Here is a 21,889-nt window from a genome sequence, read left to right as displayed (position 1 = left end):
GTGACTCCCCCCACAGCGCATTATACACGGACAATGCACTTACGTACACCAGGAAGAAGAAGGTTAAATCCAGGGACCTGAGCGGGGAAGCGACACATGCAGGATATCGGGCGCAGGATCTTAGTGACTCCCCGCACAGCACATTATACACGGACAATGCACTTACGTACACCAGGAAGAAGAAGGTTAACTCCAGGGACCTGAGCGGGGAAGCGACACATGCAGGATATCGGGCACAGGATCTTAGTGACTCCCCGCACAGCGCATTATACACGGACAATGCACTTACATGCACCAGGAAGAAGAAGGTGAACTGCGAGGACCTGAGCGGGGAAGCGACACATGCAGGATATCGGGGGCACAATCTTAGTGACTCGCCGGACAGCGCGTTACACACATATAATGCACTTACATGCACCGAGAAGAAGTAGGTGAACTTTGGGGACCTGAGCGGGGAAGTTACAGATGCAGGATATAGGGCGCACAATCTTAGTGAATTGCGGCACAGCGCATGATCTCTGCCGGAACAGGTAAGTAAATGTGCCCCTATGTATTGGTGTGAATCAGTAAGGAGGAGGTCCTGCAATTCCCACCATGACATGACCAGGTTGGCCAATGAGGGCGAACTTGCCCCCATTGGCACCCCCTGGATCTGTAAAAATAATTTGTTTGCAAACATAAAATAATTATGTGACATGAGGTGATGGGTGACCTGCATGATGTATTCTGTTAGATCTCTGGTATATTTACTGTAGGAGTTCAAATGAAACTCTAAAGCCTTTATTGCAATGTAATAGGGAATTGAAGTATACAGGGAGACAACATCACATCCCAACCAACTACCACTTTCTGTCCAAATATAGCTGCCCAGAGTCCTCAGGACATCAGATGAATCCTGTAAGTAACCTGGGACCCTTTTTACGAGTGGCTGGAGTAATGTGTCCAATCATTCGCGTAGTTTTTCCCTTTTCAGTGATCCTTCCCTTGTGTGTTTTGGGCAAATTGAATTATTGGCTCATGCACAAGCAAATAATCTTTTTGTTCAGAAGTAATAAGGCACAAAGAATGGCCTTCCTCAATGATGCAAAAAAAAATTTGTTTGAAAATAGTGGTTGGGTTGTGTGTTAACTCCCTATATGTCATGTGATCTGACAGCATAGACAATAGGTATCCTCGTCCATGAGCACAACCGTGTCTGACATTTTAATTATTAATTTTTTTTTTTTTTTTATTCAGACAGGGCACAGAATTGTCCCCTGGACAAATTACCTTTTTTGGGGAGAATATTGTGTTGATGTAACTCGAATAAATCTCGTATGATTTTGCCTTGAAAGGTATTCATGGAATAGAGTACGTGATTCCAATGGATAAAAATAGCAGTTACTAGTTCCAAAATCAATAGATTGATCTACCAGAGATAAAACATTATCTATTTCTGTGTCTAGCAAGATAAGATTTAACAAAGTTAACTGTTCTTGGAAATTAAGCTCACAAAATACATTATTGCTAAATTTATCATTAATTATAGAGGATGGCTGATTGGTACTAATCGCGTCACCCAATGGCGTAGCTAGAAGCTGATAGGCCCCAGTGCAAAGTGTGTGCCAGGCCCCCGACTGTAATGTTTGGTTTATAGTAATAGTCTTCTCATATCCGAAAGTGACACTATAAGGGCCCCCTAAATCTCTTGGGCCCTGGTGCGACCGCAACCTCTGCACCCCCTCAAGTTATGCCCCTGTTGTCACCCTGATCTCCCACTAAGAAATGTCTTTTGACAGTTAAATTGCGACCTTACAAATAGGATCAGGTGTTGAGGGCGACCTTGACGACAGCTACATGTGGTACATATAACCTGTCTTACTATTGTAGTTAAAACCCCCTAATTCACATCACCGCACCTGGATAGTGCCACAACCAATGCTAAATAGAAACCAAGGATACCCTCCAATCAAGAAGGGAAAGAAAGGACACTACTACAATGCACAATTGGATTTAAAATATAAGAATAATCTTTATTAATGCTACAAAGTGTGATACAATAAAAAACCATGAAGACAACAAGTGTGGCCTCTCCGTGGAGGATATCCACAAGATACTGTAAAATATCAGGTGGTGGGACACAAAGAAAGAAAAGGGCGGTCTAACACCGGGCAGGGTGGAACTAGTGTATCTATATGTGGGGTATGGTGAGCTAGTGGCCAAGAGGAAGGTGTCCTATAAAGACTGTCCTGTGTCTGTGCTGGTGTACATAGCGAACAGGTGGCCTCTGGGATATGGGTATAATATACCAGGGAACCTTTGAGTCGGGCTATCAGTTCTTACCTATTGTATATGGTTACGCTCCACCACCCGGGAGGACCGCCTCCCCGACGCGCGTTTCGGCTCTGGCTGAGCCTTCGTTTCCAGTTAAATTGCGAACAAACTTATTGATATCACATATAGTGGAAAAAAAGATTAAATCATCAGTGGGTACAATGTTCATACCCTTTCAAAGTACCTCAGTTTGTTCTTTGGTAAGTTGATTTGAGGAGAGATTCAAGACATCCACAGTTTCTGTTGTTACTTGGTGCTCCATAGTTTTCTCGGTGCGGACTCCACGGTGCTTGTGTTTGCGGCCACTAAGTGTTTTTTTTTATGAAGATGCAGCACAATCTTCTGAGGATCTGCCGATGATTGATCAGTATTTCCATCTGAGGAATCCACTTCTGAAGATGGGAAACTCACATGGCTGCTTGAATTGAGGCGCTTGTGGTTCTTTTTGAGGATTAATTTTTGTTTGCGAGTAGGACGCTCCCACAATCCCCACTCATAAAATTGATCTTGGGAATAATAAAAACTGTCCCTTTGGAATTTATTCTTCTTGGTGATCATGATCTCATCTTTCATGCATAATTACTATTCATGAAACATGGATAGTCCCTGTGAATAGTTTTATTACCATACTTGGCAACTAACTTAAATAAATATATACATATATATCTGTCAGGATTCATGGGTAGTGGACCCACAGTAACTCTGCGTACCACTCTCAAAGCTGACACCTGGGATTGGAATCTAAGTGGCACCAGGTTTTTACCAGAGCCCATCTCAAAGTGGGTTGGACTTGTTGAGTCATGGCACCACCAGGTCGCTCCACAGGCACGACTGTGTCCACGATTGCAGCCAAGGCACAGTACAGAGTCATGAGGCAGAATCGTGGTCAGGAAAGGAAGGAGGTTGAGACAGGCAGCACAGGTTCAATGTAAGGGCAGGCAGCGGAGAAGCAAGATCGGAAACAGAACCAGGGTCACAACGGGAAATCAGTCTAAACACACAGGGCAAGGAACAAAGATTTCTCAAAAGCACAAAGATCTGCCAGGGCTTGCAGGAAGAGACTGGTAATTTATAAAAACCTGGAATGTCCAGAACCATTCAGCGCCACGCTGGCCCACTAAATCCCGAGAAGCCTGCGCAAGCACGCTCTAGGAGGTGGGGACACGCACACCACATTGTGAGAGACAGCACAGAAGGGGGCACAGGGAGGCACACACTGTTAAATTTCTTTTAGGTTGATTTTTGTCTTTTTTACTATATTATTGAAGAAAATTCAGAAACTCCTTACAGGACTGCGGTGTATAAGGGGTAAACACCCACCAGCGGAGGAATCTCTGATCATGGGTTTTAGAGGCGGTGTCAGCTGTTATTTACAGTTGACACTCACAGCTTCTGGTACAGACGGTGCCTGAAACTGAACATAGTATTAAGTCTTGTGTCAGGAATTTACTGCCAACCATGATGTATTACAATATCAGATGTTGGGAAGAGGTTAGTAAGCAAGAGGTCCCTGTGGTCATCCCTAATATGGTGTCTACTCTCTTCCCTATATAAAACTGTCACTTCTATATGTAACCTGCAGTATATGAGGATCAACAGCAAACCAAAGCTTTACTCATTCATATACACATAATGTAAGGCTACTTACCTCCTGTGTGTGTCTCCAGGTTATAGACTGGGGATTTATGTAAAGCTTCTGACCACTGACAGCCCATGGGGTAAAATTTCCTACTTCACCGTCCCCTGTGGCCTCATCTACAAACATCTTATTCATGATCTTATATGGATGTAGCGCTTCCCCCTGGTCAGTAAAGTAATATGAAGGAGACATTGGGTCCCGGGAATTCTTCATCCTCTGTATGTAGCGCTGTAACTTCCCTGTGTATTGTACAAGTCCAGTTATTGGGTTATCTTTATATTTGTCTTTTATATGTAAGAACATTTCATGTAGAGACTTTGCCAGGATTTCTACTGCCTCATACAATCGCGGGGTCACCCCGGAGGAGAGGAGGGTTCTCAGATTTGGGGAACTATAGGGATACAACATCATTTCTCCACTTGTGTTTATGTAGATCGAAATAAAGTAATGATATTTTTTGTTTTCTTCTATAAAATCTAATATTTCCCAGTAGGTTTCATCCTGAGATATTTTGGGTAATTTCTTGTAATTTTTCACAAAATCTTCCTCTCCTACAAAAGGCTGTGATGAGAAGTCCACCGCTAGACTCACATTCAGGTTGTCGTAGTAAATCTGCAGAAGGACAGGACTGGAGACCCAGGATGGGGGGAGGATGAGGGTTTTATTCAATAATACAAGTTGATGGTTTTCTAGTAAAAGTATTTCCCTATTAGACATGGTCCCACACATTATAATGACACTGACTTGTGGATTTCTTATAACATGTGAAATCTCATCATTATATTCATAATCAAAGTCAGAATTCTCACGAGTAATTTTTATGATGAAGGCGGCACAGATCCCGTTCTCTCTCATGTACTTTGTCAGTATCTGCAGTTCTCTTTCTCCGTTATCATCATCTGATACTAAAATCCCGACCCAGGTCCAGCCAAAATACTTCAACAGCTCAATGATCACCATATTGTGGGTGTGGCTACTTTGGATTGTTCGGAAAACATGTGGATTGAGGAGTCTATCAGATAACGAGGGGTCGATGGCTCCATAGCTGATCTACAAGACACAAAACAACAATCATTCTGGACAGATTTCTGTCTGAGAGCAGCTAAATTTCAAAACACATTTTTACCCAACGGAATTGGGAAGAAATAATGAATTAACTGTTTAAATATTGGTGAACTGCGAGGCAATATGTCTCTAGGAAGTACTTATTGTAGTTTATTGCATTGGGGAGTAGTGCAGGTGCTAAAAGTCATTGACCCCAAACCTGGCGTATCCAAACTTCAATGAATAAATAATAAAAATAAATAATAACAAGAAAAATAAAATGAAATAAAGAAAGGGGGGGGGGATGGTAAAAAGAAAAAGAGAAGTAAGAGAGATCTTTAAGTAATTCTAATATTAATGTATAAAAGGTAGAAATTGATATAATATATAAGAATAATATAATAATAATTTAATAATATCCATTCAACATCATTTCCACCAGTTTTCCTGTGGAAGAAAGAAAACCTAAAATTCTATGAAATGTAATTATTTTGCGTAAGAGAATCAATATATTTTTGTGAATAGATAAATATAAAAGAGATCTGTAATTTATATCTTTGAAAATTTTTCTCTTTCATTTACTTTTCAAACACATTTTTAAGAGCTGAAGATTCTCATCATTAGCTTTCAATTTAAATCCAAGAATAATGAGAGAACAAAGCTATAAGCTTATCCATAGATTGGAAAAATTCGAATTGGACTTAGGATATGTCAATCATTTGAACTTGAATAAGAAGACGGGCACGAACCTCATAGGAAGCCACATCGCGGCAGCAAAATGGCTGTAGGTTTTTTTTTATTAGTGTAAAAACTATTGAATGAAGGGCTAGATCAGGGACAAACAATAGACTCTCATAAAGGAGGACTGTAGTGAAAGTAATGTAACAGAATCAGCGGCATGACATGGGGTTACATTTAAGCTTACATATGGGGTTATGAGAAGGTGAGAGTTGGGAGGGCCAGATGTTTAGAGTAAGTCTGGAGCAGTCACGTACAAGGGAGTTTTTTAGAATATTTTGTAAATATACATACACAAGGTAGAGTCAGTCTGTCACTGGAATCTGGGGAGAAAAGAACAATTTTCCCTTACCAGAAGCTAAGGCTGATGTCCAGGATCTGATGAGGCGTGTCCAGGAGCCGATTCAGCAGCATGGGCCGGGGTGGATCAAGCATCACGTGGCGGGGATCGCAGCAGCTCTCTCGGTGCCAGTGGTTGAGGATGAACTGCCAAGGAGGAGCAGAAGGTCTTGTCCTCCCACCAGGAGTCCAGAGGTATCTTCCCGTCCCCTGTGTCACTGTCGGAACCCCAGCAAGGACCCTCTGTCTTCCTCCAAGAGACGTCCGTCCGGGGCTGTGACAGGGGAGAGGAGCACAGGGGCCCTGGCAGTACCTTTTCCCGCCCCCCCTGGCGCCGTGATCGTGATACCAAGGAGACAGCTGGCTTGCAAGCTAAAGTGTTAAGCAGCAGCCGCACTCATTGCAGCGGGTCAGAGCACCGAGGATAAGAGGCTCCCGTGGTCCCAAGGATGGGGAGCAAGAAATCGCCCTTTCCCTAACCCGGCATACAGGGAGCACAGAGCTGCCTGAAGTCGGGCTCCGTCAGCCATCTTTGGAAAGGTAGCATGCCGGCGAACTTCCAGTTTTGCAGGTGGGCGCCGAAAGCCTCGCCCCCAGTCCCGTTCAGAATGACACGGACGATGAGTCCGATAGCGGAGCAGAGGAAGCCCGGGCTCCAGCTCCAGTGCAGTGCCAGACTACAGGCCGATGGGTGGAGCGGGGATCGGGATTGGACTGTCTGTGGCTGTGGTGTCGCCAGTGACAGCGGCTGGGACCAACACTGGTGGAGGCATCAGAAACTACGCAAGCACCGGTGGTGGCGAGTAAGCTAGTAGATGATGTATGTATGTCAGAAGAGGAAAAGGGAGAGGTTTACGTGTGCTATGAGGGTCTGCTGAGGGATCATTTGAAGCCGGAGGTGCGGAAAGCATTTGGAATGGGGAAGAGGTGAAGATTTTTTCCCTACTTCCGTTAGAAAAATTTAACTTAGAAAGACTTAAGCCAGAGGAGAGTAAGAAGGAGGAGGAACGCTGGCAGTATCGGTTAATACCACAGACTTTCTCAAATTGGCTGCAGGCTTTTGCTATTCTGGTGGTGGTGATTGGGGAGAAAGTGCCGGAAAATTGTACAGGTTTTTTTGTTACATAGATTCCATTAGGGAGGCACACCGGATATATGGGGGTAATGCATGGCTGCACTATGTTTTGTCAGCATAATGCGGTGCACCCAGCAATTAAATGGGACCATAAGGATATCAATCCTGCGATTGATTGCAGCGCTGCAGGTGGGGCAGTCCTTTCGGGAATTCCCGGGGGGGTTTAGTCCACCCCCCCTCCCGAACTACCGCTTCGGGAAAGGGCTATTGTTGGCCGTTTAACAAAGGAATCTGCAGACTGGTGTTACCGTCGCTTTTGTTCAGGGTGCGGAGGAGCATATAGTCTCTCCCGCTGTTTTAAGAAGGTGTGGGGCAGACCTGGGGAGGTTGAGCAGAAGAGGGGAGATGCCTGTTAAGTTAATAAAGATGCTTCCGTAACTCAGGGTGACATCTCAGAAATGCAAAATTGCTGATTACAAGCAGTGGATGTTACTAAATAAACCACAAATGGAGTAGTGCAGTAAGTTTTCTAGGATACATATTACCTGTGGTGCATGATCTAAAAGAAGTCCTTCTATTAGACGGGCTAAAACACAAATATGGCCGAATGGCCTCAACTATACAAGCCTTTTGTTTGTAAATTAAAGGCATTGTTCATATTGGGAGTAGTTAGTTCTCTAAATAAACTAGGTGAAATTCTAGAGCCTACTGTTGTTGTTTTTCTAGCTGAAATGCTATAAAACTGCCCCCTATGTACAAAATAAATATTATATTACTGCCCATTTGTACAGGAATATAACTACTATGATATTGTCCCTAAGAATATAACTTCTAGAGAGAAGACTAGACCCCAGCTATTGCCTTCCTACTCACTCAGGTAAACCCCCTTCCATGTCAGCAAACCCCCCCATGTCTCACATAGCAAGCCCCACCCCAGGTTTAATAATAAAAGACTTGGAACTCCATTTGATTATGTAAAAAAAGGAATTTTATTGGTGTACAAAGTATGACAATCCAAATTCATGGAACGTTTCGGTCTTTACTATAGACCTTCTTCAGACACGGATTGCAAGGTGTGGAAGAGGATGATGATGAGCCGCTGTGCGGCGAGAGGCAGTAGAAAAAGCAACAAGTACTGCTGAGGAGAAAAGCCTAAGGCTCCCCACCGAGGTCTGGTTTCCCCTTCCCCCCAGATTTAGTCCCCATCCTCACTGTCAGCAGACTGCTGTATAGTGGGGAAGTGGGAGGGTCATTTAATGTGCTTCTTTTGCAACTTGTGCAGCGGGACCTTGTATGTTGTCATTCTACATCCTAAAGCAGCCGCCCAACGAAAGTGGAGGGAAAAGAGGAACGACTGATTTATGACAATGAAATAAAAAAATTGCATAAAATATGGCAAATACATAAACAAGATACATAGCACACAGTGCGGTGGGTCACAGAAAAATGGCAGTCAAGAACCGAGACAGTACAGGAACATGATGGTATAAAATATTATACAGGACTGGATTGACTATACATTCCGAGGGGACCTCTAAAGTGCTTGCTTGTAGTGAATACCGTGCCTGACCAATAAATCAGTAATATGGGGGTCTACTCAATATTTTATACCATCATGTTCCTGTACTGTCTCGGTTCTTGACTGCCATTTTTCTGTGACCCACCGCACTGTGTGCTATGTATCTTGTTTATGTATTTGCCATATTTTATGCAATATTTTGTTGGCATAAATAAAATTTCCATTTTTACATCACTGTCATAAATCAGTCCTTCCTCTTTTCCCTCCACTTTCGTTGGGGGGATACCATTGGTTTCATTAATTGTCTGAGGTACCAGACTTCATGCGTACACCATATGAGGGGTGCCACTTGGGCACTGAGTGAGTGATCCAGTACTATACACTCATAATTCATTGCCTCTTCCCTTTCCCCTCGATCTGTTCCTTCTTGTTTGGTTCAATCCTAAAGCAGCCTTCTGTTCCACTGCACCGCAGGCTTTGGATTGTGTACCCCTGCCCTAGTACATATCAGCAGAAATCCTGCTAGACAAAATCTAGTGTACATATACCATATCTGAAAAGTTTGGGGTCACTTAGAAATGTCCTTATTTCAAATTTTCTTTAATTTTCTTTCAATGTAGTTAACATTAAATGAAACATAAATACACTCTTTAAATTGTTAATGTGGTAAATGACAATTATATCTGCAAATGTCTGTTTTTTAAATCAATATCTACATTGGTGTATATAGGCCCATTTCCAACAACCACAACCTCAGTAGTTTAACTGTACCTTGGGTTTTCTAACTGTGTAATAAGGTTAATGGATATTTAGAAAACCCTTGTAAAAACATGCTAGACAGCTGAAAACATTTTGACTGATTAGAGAAGCTATAAAACTGGCCTTCCTTTGAGCTGGTTGAAAAACTGAAGAATGCCCTTTGTTGTTCTACGAAACTCTCACAATGGCTAGAAAAAAAAAACAACTTTCTTGTGAAACTCCACAGTCTATTTTTGTTCTTAGAATACTATGACAAATTGCAAAGAAACTAAAGATTGTGTACTACTCCCTTCAGAGGTGAAGATAAACTGGTTCTAAACCGAGTAGAAAGATAAATGGGAGGCCCTGCTGCACAACTAAGTAACAAGACAAGTAGATTCAAGTCTCTTGTTTGAGAAACCGATGCCTCACAGGTCCTCATCTGGCAGCTACATTAAATAGTACCCGCCAAACACCAGTGTCAACCTCTACCATGAAGAGGCGACTCCAGGATGCTGGCCTTCAGGGCAGAGGGGCAAAGATAAAGCCATATCTGAGACTGGTTAATAATAAATTAATAAAGGGAAAAGAACAGACATTGGACAGAGGAAGATTGGAAAAAAAGTTTGAGAAGTATAGATCAAACAGAAGAACATTTGAGAGACACCCAACAACTAAAAAGATGCTGGGAGATGTCTAACCCATCTGTCACATTGGGGGAAGGTCATGTGGTGGTCTGGGGTAAAAGGGGGAGATTTGTACAAGGTCAAAGGGATTTTGGATAAGGAAGGCTATCACTCCATTTTCCAACGCCATGCCACACCCTGTGGACAATGCCTGTTGGGAGCAAATTTCATCTTACAACAGGACAATGACCCAAAGCCTCCAAATTCTGCAGGAACTATTAAGGGAAGATTGAGGCAGCTGGTATCTATCCAATGTAGCCGCCGCCCAGTCACCAGAACTCAACCCCACTGAGCCGTTGTGGGAACAGCTTGACAAAAAGTGTTTATCCAGCTGATCCAACTAGTAGGAGGGGCTTCTGGAAGCATGGGGGGAAATTTCTCCAGATTACCTCAGCAAATTACCAGCTAGAGGCCAAAGGTCTGCAATGCAGGAACTGCAGCAAAGAAACAACTTTTTAAAGAAAAAAATATTATTTAAAACTTTGTCAATGTCTGGATTGTATTTTCTGTTCATTTTGCAACTCATTTGAAAAATAAAAGTATTATTTTTCATGGAATGTACCGCTGACCCCAAATATATATGATTCCATGCAGGAATATGCACTCACATATGTACAGTATGCCAGACATATGCACACACAGGTTATGTACTGTATGTCCATGTATTTCACACACATACATACAGACACATGTCATACATACTTACCCACAGTGAGCGCAGGTAGGAGAGGCAGGAGGGCAATCCAGCTTGCTGGAGGCTATTTGGGGGGGACAAAGGATTAAATACCTCCCTCTGCTTCCTCTTCCTGTTCCCTGAGCCCATCATGATCTCCTTCTGTGCTCCGCCCACTCTTCTCTTTTCTCACTGTTGCTGCAGTGAAAAGGGATAAAACAGAACAAACTGTACTACTCTCATTGGACTCCAGGGGGTCGAGACCCCTCTCTAGTCAGGGCCTCTTGAACAAATTCTCACCTAACCCCCCTGATAGCGACCATGTTTACAGATGACACACTAGTTAGGAGAGAACAATATTGCAATTTGTCCACAATCAACCTCTTCTTAAATTCCCTCTACCTTGTTCAGGCCTTTTGATATCCCTTGAAAAATCAGGAAAAAATGGATCTATTCACCAAGATTTTCAATTATTTTGTGGGTTGGTTATTTTACTCTTTAAAATAAAACTTTGATCTTGATAATTCAGAAGAGCTGAGTCAGGGGGAAAGTTCTTAAGGGAGTCCTCTGGGCATGTTCTATTTCGAAAGCCAAAGTACCAAAATTGTTCACCAGTCTGAATGCCTAGATCTGTTTTTCCTGTTGCCCTTTATGATCTTTTTAGAAACCCTCCATCTCTAATCTAATTTCTTTCACCTGATCATCAAGGTTCATGCAACTGTTTTCTGGAGTTTAACTTCACAGAGTCTTTCTAATGTCTGCTAAAATTTCTGCCCAAAATTCCCCCAATAATTGCACGATTTCTTCCATTGGTAGTGCTGCACACCTAGAACCACCCTCTGCTCCCTGGAATCCTTCTTTAGGAGTCTCTCTTGTTTTTGCAGGAGATACCTTCCACATTTTATGTAGCCCACCCCCAGGTATTGTTGGGTAGCATTATGATACATCTAAGGGGGCTACTAAAACTTTATACATCCACCGACACTCCATGGAGCATAAAGTGCACACAGGAATAGAAGTATAAACACTAGCAAGATTACTATCTACAAAGATTCAAAAGTGCTGTAATGTAGCCACAGATTTATAAACAAAACAGTTCTCAAGTATTGTCCCATGGGTTAGAATATTATTAACAACAAGCGGTAGCTGCCGGTATCGCCCGGGATAGTACTGTTTTTAGCAGTAACAAAAAAATATTTTATATTTATCTATTTTTTACTGTCTCTGACTTTGATTGTCTCTGAATGACTGTTTCAATCTCTGACTGACTGCCTTGGACCCTGACAGTCTCTGACTGACTGACTCTGACTGTGTCTTTCTCTGACTATCTCGGACTGCCTCTATATCTGATTATCTCTGACTGTCTTTTTGCATGACTGTCACTTTGTCTGTCTCTCTAGTCCTAACCATATTACCTCACACAAAAGCTGTCTTATACTCATTGCATATAGTTACCAGTCACGGCTCAGAACTCATATTAATGACCTGTGGCAAAACTGCAACCAATCACGGTTCACCTTCTATCTGCCACAGCAGCAGCAAACAATGGCTCCTGTAGATTGTGGTTAATAATTGTATTTTGAAAAGGGCATTGTTAAAATTTCTACTCAAAACAGAGTCTATAAAATCCCCAAAATCACGAAGCAGTTGTGCAAACTTTGGTCATTGTAAAGGATGATGCAGATTCCTTTAACAGATACCCCCACACACACATACACACACACACATACATACATACAAACATATATATGCTCGTATCTAACGGATCATCTTACCAGGCACAATTCTAGCATGGATAAACAACTCCACCATAGCTCCTAGCCATCCCAGATTCGGCAGAGAACAGGGGGTCACAATATGAGTGGAAATGAAAGATAGGAGGTCACTATATGATGGGAGATGGAGGATGACAGGAGACCACTATATGAGGGGAGATGGAGGAGGCCAGGGGGCCACTGTATGATGGGAGAAGAAGGAGGATAGGGGGCATCTGACTGAAGGGAGATGAAGGAGGATGTTAGGCCAATATATGAAGTGACATGGAGGAGGCCAGGAGTTGCAGAAGGGGGTGTTGTATGGGTCACCGAGGGTCGGGGGTTGAGTGGCCATAAGAAGGGGGAATTATTGTATGTGGAAGTCATTAAGGATGATTTTATACTCTTGCAAGGTGCAAGACAATTGTTGTGGTTTCTAAAAAAGTTGAGAGGATTTATCTCCACTGCTTCAAGGACCTGATAATAGGGAAATACAATAGCATTTCTGTGTTTACCAAACCTGAGGTAAAAATTAGTAAGGTCTCACCAAAGTTGGTCTTCAAGACCACATGACCTCAGTTCTAATGCTCTGGGAAAAGAAATAATTATATCTCACCAAAGGTGCTCCTCTCCAATGTCTGTAGCTAATGACACTGAGGTATCCGGTATTTGAGTATCTCTGTTATAAAGCACTTGAAAAAGTTGATTTTGAAGGGAGGTCAGAGTCTGATAACTTCAACAGTTCTTTTCTTAGGTGCTATTCTCCAGAATACCCTAGCTGAGCAGGGAGGAGTCTGTGAGATGGTGGAAGTGGCTTTTTGCATGTACATCCCAGATGACATCGCCCCCTATTGATCCATTACCTTTGACCTTGAAAAGATTGAAGGACGATCCAGGGAACTCAAGAGAAACTCTAGAGTGGACACTTTGTCCTTCACTTTGTGGTTGGGGAATTGGAAGGTTTTCTTGACTTAAGTGGGTGGGAAATTGGGAATTGTGATTTTGCTTATGTCACTTATTGCGTGTTGTGTGGTCCCCCTCATCAAGTCCACCATGTCCTAGATGGGCATCCGGGTGGTAAGAACCATGACAGGAGAAGTGCCAAGAGTGTAGGATGATGCCCTGTTGGAGAACCAGTTTACAAACCTGTGAACTATGGGAACTCAGTGATGTAATATGAGTATGCAGACCTGTAACCCGTTTAGTGACTGGCCTCTGGGGAATCTGGTGAAGCAATAATAAGTCCAGCAGGTGAGGGTTTAGCCGACCTGACAGTACCTGAAGTACCGGAAATAGACAGGAAACAGCAGGGGCAGCATGCATGGATGCCTCTGAGGCTGCTTAATCGCACCATTATACCAAAATGACGGGCAACAGCATGATGATGACAGAGTGACAAAGTGAGGCGAGATAGCATCTAAGACACTCAATAATTGACCCTGACACTATCGGGGACGGCATGCGGAGGCAGCGGCAGCAGCGGCAGGCTAGAGAGTGGCATGGCGACATACCCCAAATGGACTCTGGCTTCAAACCAATTAAAAAAATTCCTTTTGGTGAGGATAACGTGTAGCACTGTACGTATCAGTATTTGGCCTGGTTATGGCGGCAGAGAGGAACCAAAGGAGGTGAGCAAGAAGCACTGAAATTATTTCCTATTTAAACAAAAGGTTGACGGTATGTTTATTCGATAACACAGCATGGTGGCGACAGAGTGACCAAGTTCCATAACGTATCTGGTGAAACACCCGAAAAATGAGCCTGACACAGCTCGTTTGCTAGGGGACGACATGTGGAGGCAGCTATGGAGACGACTTTTGGAGGCTGCTATGGAGACAACGTGTGAAGGCAGCTGTGGAGACGGCGTGTGGAGGCTGCTATGTAGACGACTTGCGGTGGCAATGGGGACGATTATAGCACCTGAGGTGAATGTAAGGGGGTGAGAAAAGAGGAGTGAAAAGATAGATTTTAGAGGTAAAAGGTTACAGGTTGTAGGTTGAAGGTTGCTGCAGTTCAAAAAATGTTAGTTCGATCTTGGGATGGAGCTGGAGGTCCGCTGCCAGGCGAGCTTTCACCGGTCCAAGCCCCTGCCTCTCGGTTCTTCCCCACCCAAAATGGAACTGGGGACCCGAAGCGTTTACTTTGAAAAAATTATCATTTTCAAATCAGGCGGGGGCTACAAACAGCATTTCTAAAAACCTTTTGTGTAAGATCAAGTGTAGTAGTGTTCTTATAAGTATTTGGCCTGGTTATGGCAGGGGAGGGGAACGTAAACAGATGCGCAAGTAGCACTGAAATAATATCGGTCAATGATAAAAGTTTGGTGGTATATTTTGTGGATAACATAGCAGGGTGGCGAAAAAGTTAACAAGTTTGATGTGGAAGCCGTTAAACATCCCAAAATTTTGCCGGACACAGTTCGTTTACTAAGGGGACGATGTATGGAGGCAGCTATGTGGATGACTTTTGGAGACAGCTATGGAGATGATGTGTGGATGTAGCAATGGAGACAACGTGTGGAGGCAGCAATGGAGACAACGTGTGGAGGCAGCAATGGAGATAACATTGGGAGGCAGCTATAAAGACGACGTGTGGAGGCAGCAATGGAGACAACGTGTGGAGGCAGCAATGGAGACAACGTGTGGAGGAAGCAATGGAGATAACATTGGGAGGCAGCTATAAAGACGACGTGTGGAGGCTGCTATGGAGACAATTCAATTTGGATAGTGCCTGTATGTGGCAGTCCAAAAAGTTTTCAAAACGGAGGAGCGGGTAGGTGGCCCTCCAGAAAAATTAAATAGATAGAGTACCTGTATGTGGCACTCCCAAAAATTGTTTAAAACAGAGGACCAGGTAGGTGGCCCTCCAGAAAAATTAAATACATACAGTACTATAGCTAGAGCCAGTTGGCCCTGGCAAAAAATAGCCAGTTTCCTCTGCTTTAGTGTACAAAGAGGAGAATAAGGAGGGCAATGAGGAGGAGGAGTGCATACATGAGAATTATTCAGGTTGAGCTGCTTTTACCTGGTAGAGAATGGAAATCATGAGAAATCCAGGCTTGATTCATCTTGATAAGCGTCAGCCTGTCAGCGCTGTCAGTCGAGAGCGTGTACGGTTATCGGTGATGATGCCACCAGCTGCACTGAAAACCCGCTCGGACAACACGCTAGCGGCAGGGCAGGCAAGAACCTCCAAGGCATACAGCGCCAGTTCGTGCCACATGTCCAGCTTTGAAACCCAGTAGTTGTAGGGAGCTGTGTGATCATTTAGGACAATGGTATGGTCAGCTACGTACTCCCTCACCATCTTTCTGTAAAGATCAGCCCTACTCTGCCGAGACTGGGGACAGGTGACAGTGTCTTGCTGGGGTGACATAAAACTGGTAAAGGCCTTGTAAAGCGTACCCCTGCCAGTGCTGGAAAAGCTGCCTGCTCGCCTACTCTCCCTCACTACTTGTCCCGCAGAAGTACGCCCTCTGCCGCTAGCGCTGTCAGAAGGGAAATACTGTTTCAACTTGTGCACAAGGGCCTGCTGGTATTCATGCACTCTCACACTCCTTTCCTCTACAGGAATGAGAGTGGAAAGATTTTGCTTGTACCATGGGTCCAGAAGAGTGAATACCCAGTAATCGGTGCTGGAATAAATTCTTTGAACACAAGAGTCACGGGATAGGCAGCCTAACATTAAATCTGCCAAATGCGCCAGAGTCCCAACGTGCAAGAATTCACTCCCCTCACTGGCCTGACTGTCCATTTCCTCCAACTCCTCCAACTCCTCTTCTTCTGCCCATACATGCTGAACAGTGAAGAACTGAGCAATGCTCCCCTCTTCTGTCTCGCCTACATTCTCCTCCTCTTCCACCTCCTCCGATACACGCTGAGAAACAGACCAGAGGGTGCTCTGGCTATCAACAAGGACATTTTCTTCCCTCGTCAACTTCTTCAACTTCATGCTGACCAGAGAGTTTTTCAACAGGCCATCAGCGGGATGGTGAGGCCGATGATGGCGGCATCGCCACTGACCATCTGTGTTGACTCCTCAAAGTTACTCAGCACCTGAGAGATATCAGACATCCACGTCCACTCCTGAGGAAGCTGACTGACCTGACTACCAGTTCTGGTGGAAGTTGACATCTGGCAGTCTACAATCGCTCTCCGCTGCTGGTAAACTCTGGATAACATGGTTAATGTTGAATTCCATCTCGTGGGCACGTCGCACAACAGTTGGTGAGTGGGCAGTTGGAGGCAGCGCTGCGCTGCCCGGAGAGTGCCAGCATTTGTGGTCGACTTTCTGAAATTCGCACAGATGCGGCGCACCTTCGTGAGCAAATCAGACAGATTGGGGTATGTCTTGAGGAACCGCTGAACTATCAGATTGAACACATGGGCCAGGCTTGGCCCAAATGTCAGTCTTCCGAGTTGCAGAGCCGCCACCAGGTTACGACCGTTGTCACACACAACCATGCCTGGCTTCAGGTTCAGCGGTGCCAGCCACAGATCGGTCTGCGCCGTGATGCCATGTAATAGCTCTTGGGCAGTGTGCCTTTTATCGCCTAGGCTCAGCAGTTTGAGCACCGCTTGCTGACGCTTAGCGACATCACTGCTGCTGTGCCTAGAGCTACTGACTGATGGTCCCATGCCCACTGATGGTAATTCGGAGGAGGAGGGGTGGGAGGAGGAGGAAGCATAGTAGGCCCCGCAATCCTGGGGCAGAGAACTCTGGGAAGAAGAAAGGAACACCCTTGATCACATGTACAGACATGTAAGCCAATCAGCAACCGGCAGGCTTATGTGATTTCACAGCCCTATATAAAGAGACGGCCATTTGCAATCCCGTCATTTCACATTGCATGTGCTGTCTGTAGCATCTAGCTGCTCGTACTGAGTAGCTGATGGAGTGATTTTTACTCAAAGTCCAGGGTGTCTGTTTTGGGGGATCTGTATACCCCAAATTTCAATTCTGTTTTGTTGCTAAAGTTGAGATAAAGAAATCTGTGTCAAATCCACATAGTTGCTGGAGTGATTTTTTCTCAAAGTCCAGGATGTCAGCTTTTGGGGTGCTTAATGAGCAGCTTCTTTCATCCGCCTAGTGAGTAGGATAGATGCCACCTGCCACCAGCAGCAGGACATGGAGCAGACCTTGCACCAGCAGGTGGTGGCCTACTTGGACAGCACTCTACCACCCCACCCCTACTTGGACTGCACTACTAGGCAGCCAAACTTGATGTGTGGCCGAAACTTGCGGAGTTTGCAGTAGAGAAGCTGTCCTGCCCAGCCAGTAGTGTGGCATCAGAGCGGGTGTTCAGTGCAGCAGGGACCATCGTTAGCCCAAGGATAACCCGCTTGTCCACCAGTAAGGTGGAGAGACTGACCTTTGTCAGGCTTGGATCGGCCAGAATCTCAACTCACCAATGCCTAATGCATCAGATTAGATCATCCATGACGTCTCCTCCAAATGGTGAGAAATGATTCTGGATTATAACGACCTGCCTCAGCCACTATTCTGATGCTGCCACCCACCTGATGCCACACATCTGCTGCCAGTTGCTTCATCTGCCTCCCATCATCTTTACCAGGGACTGGATTTGTCACCCACCTCCACACTTTCTGACTTCTTTCTGCTGTTGCTGGCTCCCCCACACTCTTCCATTCTGCCACACTGTGGCCTACCATGTTGCTGCCACCACCAGAATTTGTCATTGTGCCACTCTCTGGCCTTATGCTGCTGCCGCCCACCTACATAAACTGTGATTGTGCAGCTCTCTGACCTCCTGCTGCTGCAGCCACCTCTCCACTTTGTCATTGTGCCACTCTGTGGCCTACAATGTTGCCACCGCCTTCAGTATTTGTCATTCAGGAACTTTGTGGCCTACGATGTTGCTAGCGTCTCCATAGTTTGTCATTTTGCCACTTTGCGGCCTTCTCATGCTGCTGCCAACTGACCGCTGTCTCCCTGGAACACCCTGTGACTTCCATAATGCTATTTTCATCCTCCATCCCTCTATGATATTGCCACTATGTTTGGTTTTCCCGTTCATTTCATCTGTCAGAAGAAATTAAAAACTTCAGGGTTGATAGCCAAAAGCAGGAGTGGATACAGAACACAGAGGACATGCAAGTATCCCATGTACTGGTCATCTCTGTTTTGGATCAACTTCTATTTGTTTTTGGCCTTAACAATACTGATGGATTATTTACCGATTGAAAGCGGACACTGATGGATGAAAAGAAGGGCAAAATGATCAGTGTTGTCAATGCAGAATTACTGCGAACAGGTTCTGTCATAATATATGGAACCATCTGATGTCAGTGTAAAAAGAGTGCACTCTATGATGTTATAGTGGGATCTTGGCCCTCAGCTCGGTCCTTTTGAGCTGGCACAGACGTTACCTTGTCAGGCTGCGTTCCCGCTTCGCTTATTTGGGGAAGTTGGCTTATGTAAGTGCACATGGTAGTGAAGAGTGAAGCGATACTAAGAGCGGTGGCTGTCATGTGCGTGTCATACTAAAACACAGCATTGTTTGAAGACCAAACCACGCTCCCTATGCATATTTAAGCATGGCACAACGTTCTACAACACCCTACAGGCTCTCTGCAGCCAGGAAATACCTGAAAATTCGAAAACAAATTGTCGGAAAATTCGAAGAACTCTGCAAATCAAATTTTTGAAAAATTTGCCTATCTTTACATCAGACTAACAGAACTGAAGACAGCAAAATAACTATAGAAGAGTACATGCTAGCAGCTCACTTTTCTGTCAGATGGCATCCCCACCAGGGCTGTGAGTAACCCCTTGCAGGCAGATGACAGTGGTCAGCTTTCATCGGTCCACCAGTTCACTGTTTTATGGCAGTTTTACTAAACTTGGTACCATGTGGGGGTTGAAGGAAGTCATAATCCAATGAATAATATAACCTGTCTTCTTTCTCTGCTAGGCAGCTTCCATCCCTAGATGCACTGCTGGGTCCCAGCTGTCTCCCATGTGGTCGCAGAGGAGAAATGCTGCAGCAATGTCAGGCTGCAGCGTCTCCTTGCAGCAATGTCAGGCTGCAGCGATTTTGGGCTTTAGTGGATCTGCACACAGCTCCCAATATGTTCTGTGGAAACCCGGACAGCCAGAGATTGCCAGAGTGGGACCAGACTCAGGGTTTCTCAGAGGGTCGTTTCCAGCACTGAGGGTTCCAGCAATGGATAAGGGAGGTGACATTTACTCTTGGGACACATCAGAGGAGTTTAAAGAACCCCAAAATTTTGGTTTTAGGGCTAAGTGGTGTCGAGCCAGGTTAAGATGTGTTCATGCACAATATCCTGCCCCAGGAAGTCACTGCACCAGGAAGTCTGCAGATGTGCATGATTTTCCCCACATATTTGGCACTTCTGAAGCCCTTCCAAAGCAAACAGGTTTGTATGTCAAGGTGGCTTCATCAGCGTCAAAAATTTCAGATAGAGAGTGGTACTATCTCATCCTGGGTGATTTTGACAATATGATTATAATGGATAGTTGGCAGGTTGGGACAGGTGAAGGAGGATATGGGGATACTAAAGACTGTAAGGCTTCTATGACTTGGTGAGTAACGATGGCAGGTGGGTTCAGGTATGATCGGTAAGTGGATGGATTGTGAGAAGGTAAAGATTGGCAACATAAGAAAGAAAGTTATGGTTTGAAAGTATAGAGGAAGAATTAGTAAATTAGATATTGGAGAAAGTGTTTACCTCTTTATGGGTGGGAGAATCAGAGAGTTGTAAAACATCTAGAGAGGAAGTTAGTGATAAGAGCTGAGAGGCAGGAGGACGGATTGAGAGTTAAAATGTTAAAGTTTCCCATGATGGTGGTTGGAATCTCATAGGTTAGAAATCAAGGGAGCTAAGAGGCAGAGTGGTCAAAGAACTGATCTGGTAAGCCAGGAGGACAATATACTACAACCACATGAAAAAAAGAATGGGCAGAAAAGCCTGATGATGTTGACCTAAAAAGATGGAAAGGTGAGAGAGGATACAGAAGGAATGACCTGAAAATTGCATTATGGTACATGGACACTCCTCCACCCTACCTATTATCAGGTTTGAAGCAGTCAGTCATAGGACAAAGCAGCAGGGGAGGCAGAGTCATTTAGCTGGATCCATTTTTTAAGAGGAACTAAGGAAGAAAGATGCACAGATTCAAATTTATTGCACACATCATCACAGAGGGCATATTTAAAAGAAATTGTGGGTGGAGAAGAATGGAATCTTAATAAAGTTAGCAGGGTTTCTGTGTGAAGTGTAAAAAAGGATTTGAAGGTTGGCATGGATTACGAGAGATTAGTAGAAAAAACAGAGACATGAGTTGCTGCAGAGATTTGTAAGAGGTTATATCTAGAGATGAGCGAACACACTCGAATACTTCGCCAGCTCGAGAAAATGGCATCTCCCGCTGTTTTGATTTTTGGTGGCCAGAAACAGAGCTAATCACAAGCCAGGAGACTCTGCACTCCACCCAGCATGACGTGGTACCCTTACACGTCGATTGCAGTGGTTGGCTGGCCTGATCAGGTGACCCTGGAATAGACTAGTCCCTGCCCGCGCTGCTCGGATCATTCTCTGTCTGGATGCCGCTAGGGAGAGAGCTGCTGCTGGTCAGGGATAGCGTTAGGGTGTTCTATTAGAATAGTGTTAGGCAGGAGTGATTCTACAAGAACCCACCAGCCCTTCTTAGGGCAACAATAGCGTTTTATTTTACTTTTTTTTGGTTTCCTTGTGGCTGGGCTTGCTGGCATTAGTAGTGCAGCTAGTACCATATTGTGAGGAATTTGCTCTTAGTGACACACATATCCATCTCAAACACCTAAGTGGGACAATTTCTTAGGGGTTTGATTGAATTAGGCACAGTCTGACGATTTTTTTTTTTCAAAACTTAAAGTGACTTAAAATCCAGTTGTGTGCTGTCAGTGTAGGTTAGAAACTAGGCATACAAGAACCCAACCGGCTTTCTTAGGCCTACAATAGCGTTATATGTATATTTTGTTGATTTGCTTGTGGCTGGCCTTGCTGACACTAGTAGTGACGAATTTGCAGGGAGTCTTGCAGCGTTCTGTATAGCTCTTAGTGACACACATATCCATCTCAAACACCTAAGTGGGACAATTTGTTAGGGGTTTGATTGAATTAGGCACAGTCTGCTTTTTCTTTTTTTTTTTTTTCAAAACTAAAAGTCATCAGGCACAGCACAAAATCCTGTTGTGTGCTGTCAGTGTAGGTTAGAAAATAGCCATAGCAATAGGATAGCATCGTTTTCTTAAAAAAAACACAAAAAAACACAAAAAAAACAAAAAAAATTTACAGTTTACACTTTAATTTTGAAAATGTTGAACCCGAGGGCTAGGGGTAGAGGAC

General features: G+C 44.3%; 1 protein-coding gene across 1 annotated transcript in view; it reads right to left on the bottom strand.

The window, feature by feature from the left end:
* The window catches only part of LOC140133433 (vomeronasal type-2 receptor 26-like), a 55,220-nt gene that overhangs the window by 26,251 nt on the left and 7,080 nt on the right, over positions 1–21,889 (bottom strand). Inside the window, exon 3 of the mRNA XM_072153662.1 lies at positions 4,046–5,002. Within this exon, the coding sequence (XP_072009763.1) occupies positions 4,046–5,002 (957 nt within the window). The remainder of the gene's footprint in view (positions 1–4,045; positions 5,003–21,889) is intronic.

Source organism: Engystomops pustulosus, chromosome 1 (assembly GCF_040894005.1).
Source record: "Engystomops pustulosus chromosome 1, aEngPut4.maternal, whole genome shotgun sequence".
Taxonomy (NCBI): domain Eukaryota; kingdom Metazoa; phylum Chordata; class Amphibia; order Anura; family Leptodactylidae; genus Engystomops; species Engystomops pustulosus.
This window is presented reverse-complemented; position numbering and strand designations above follow the sequence as displayed.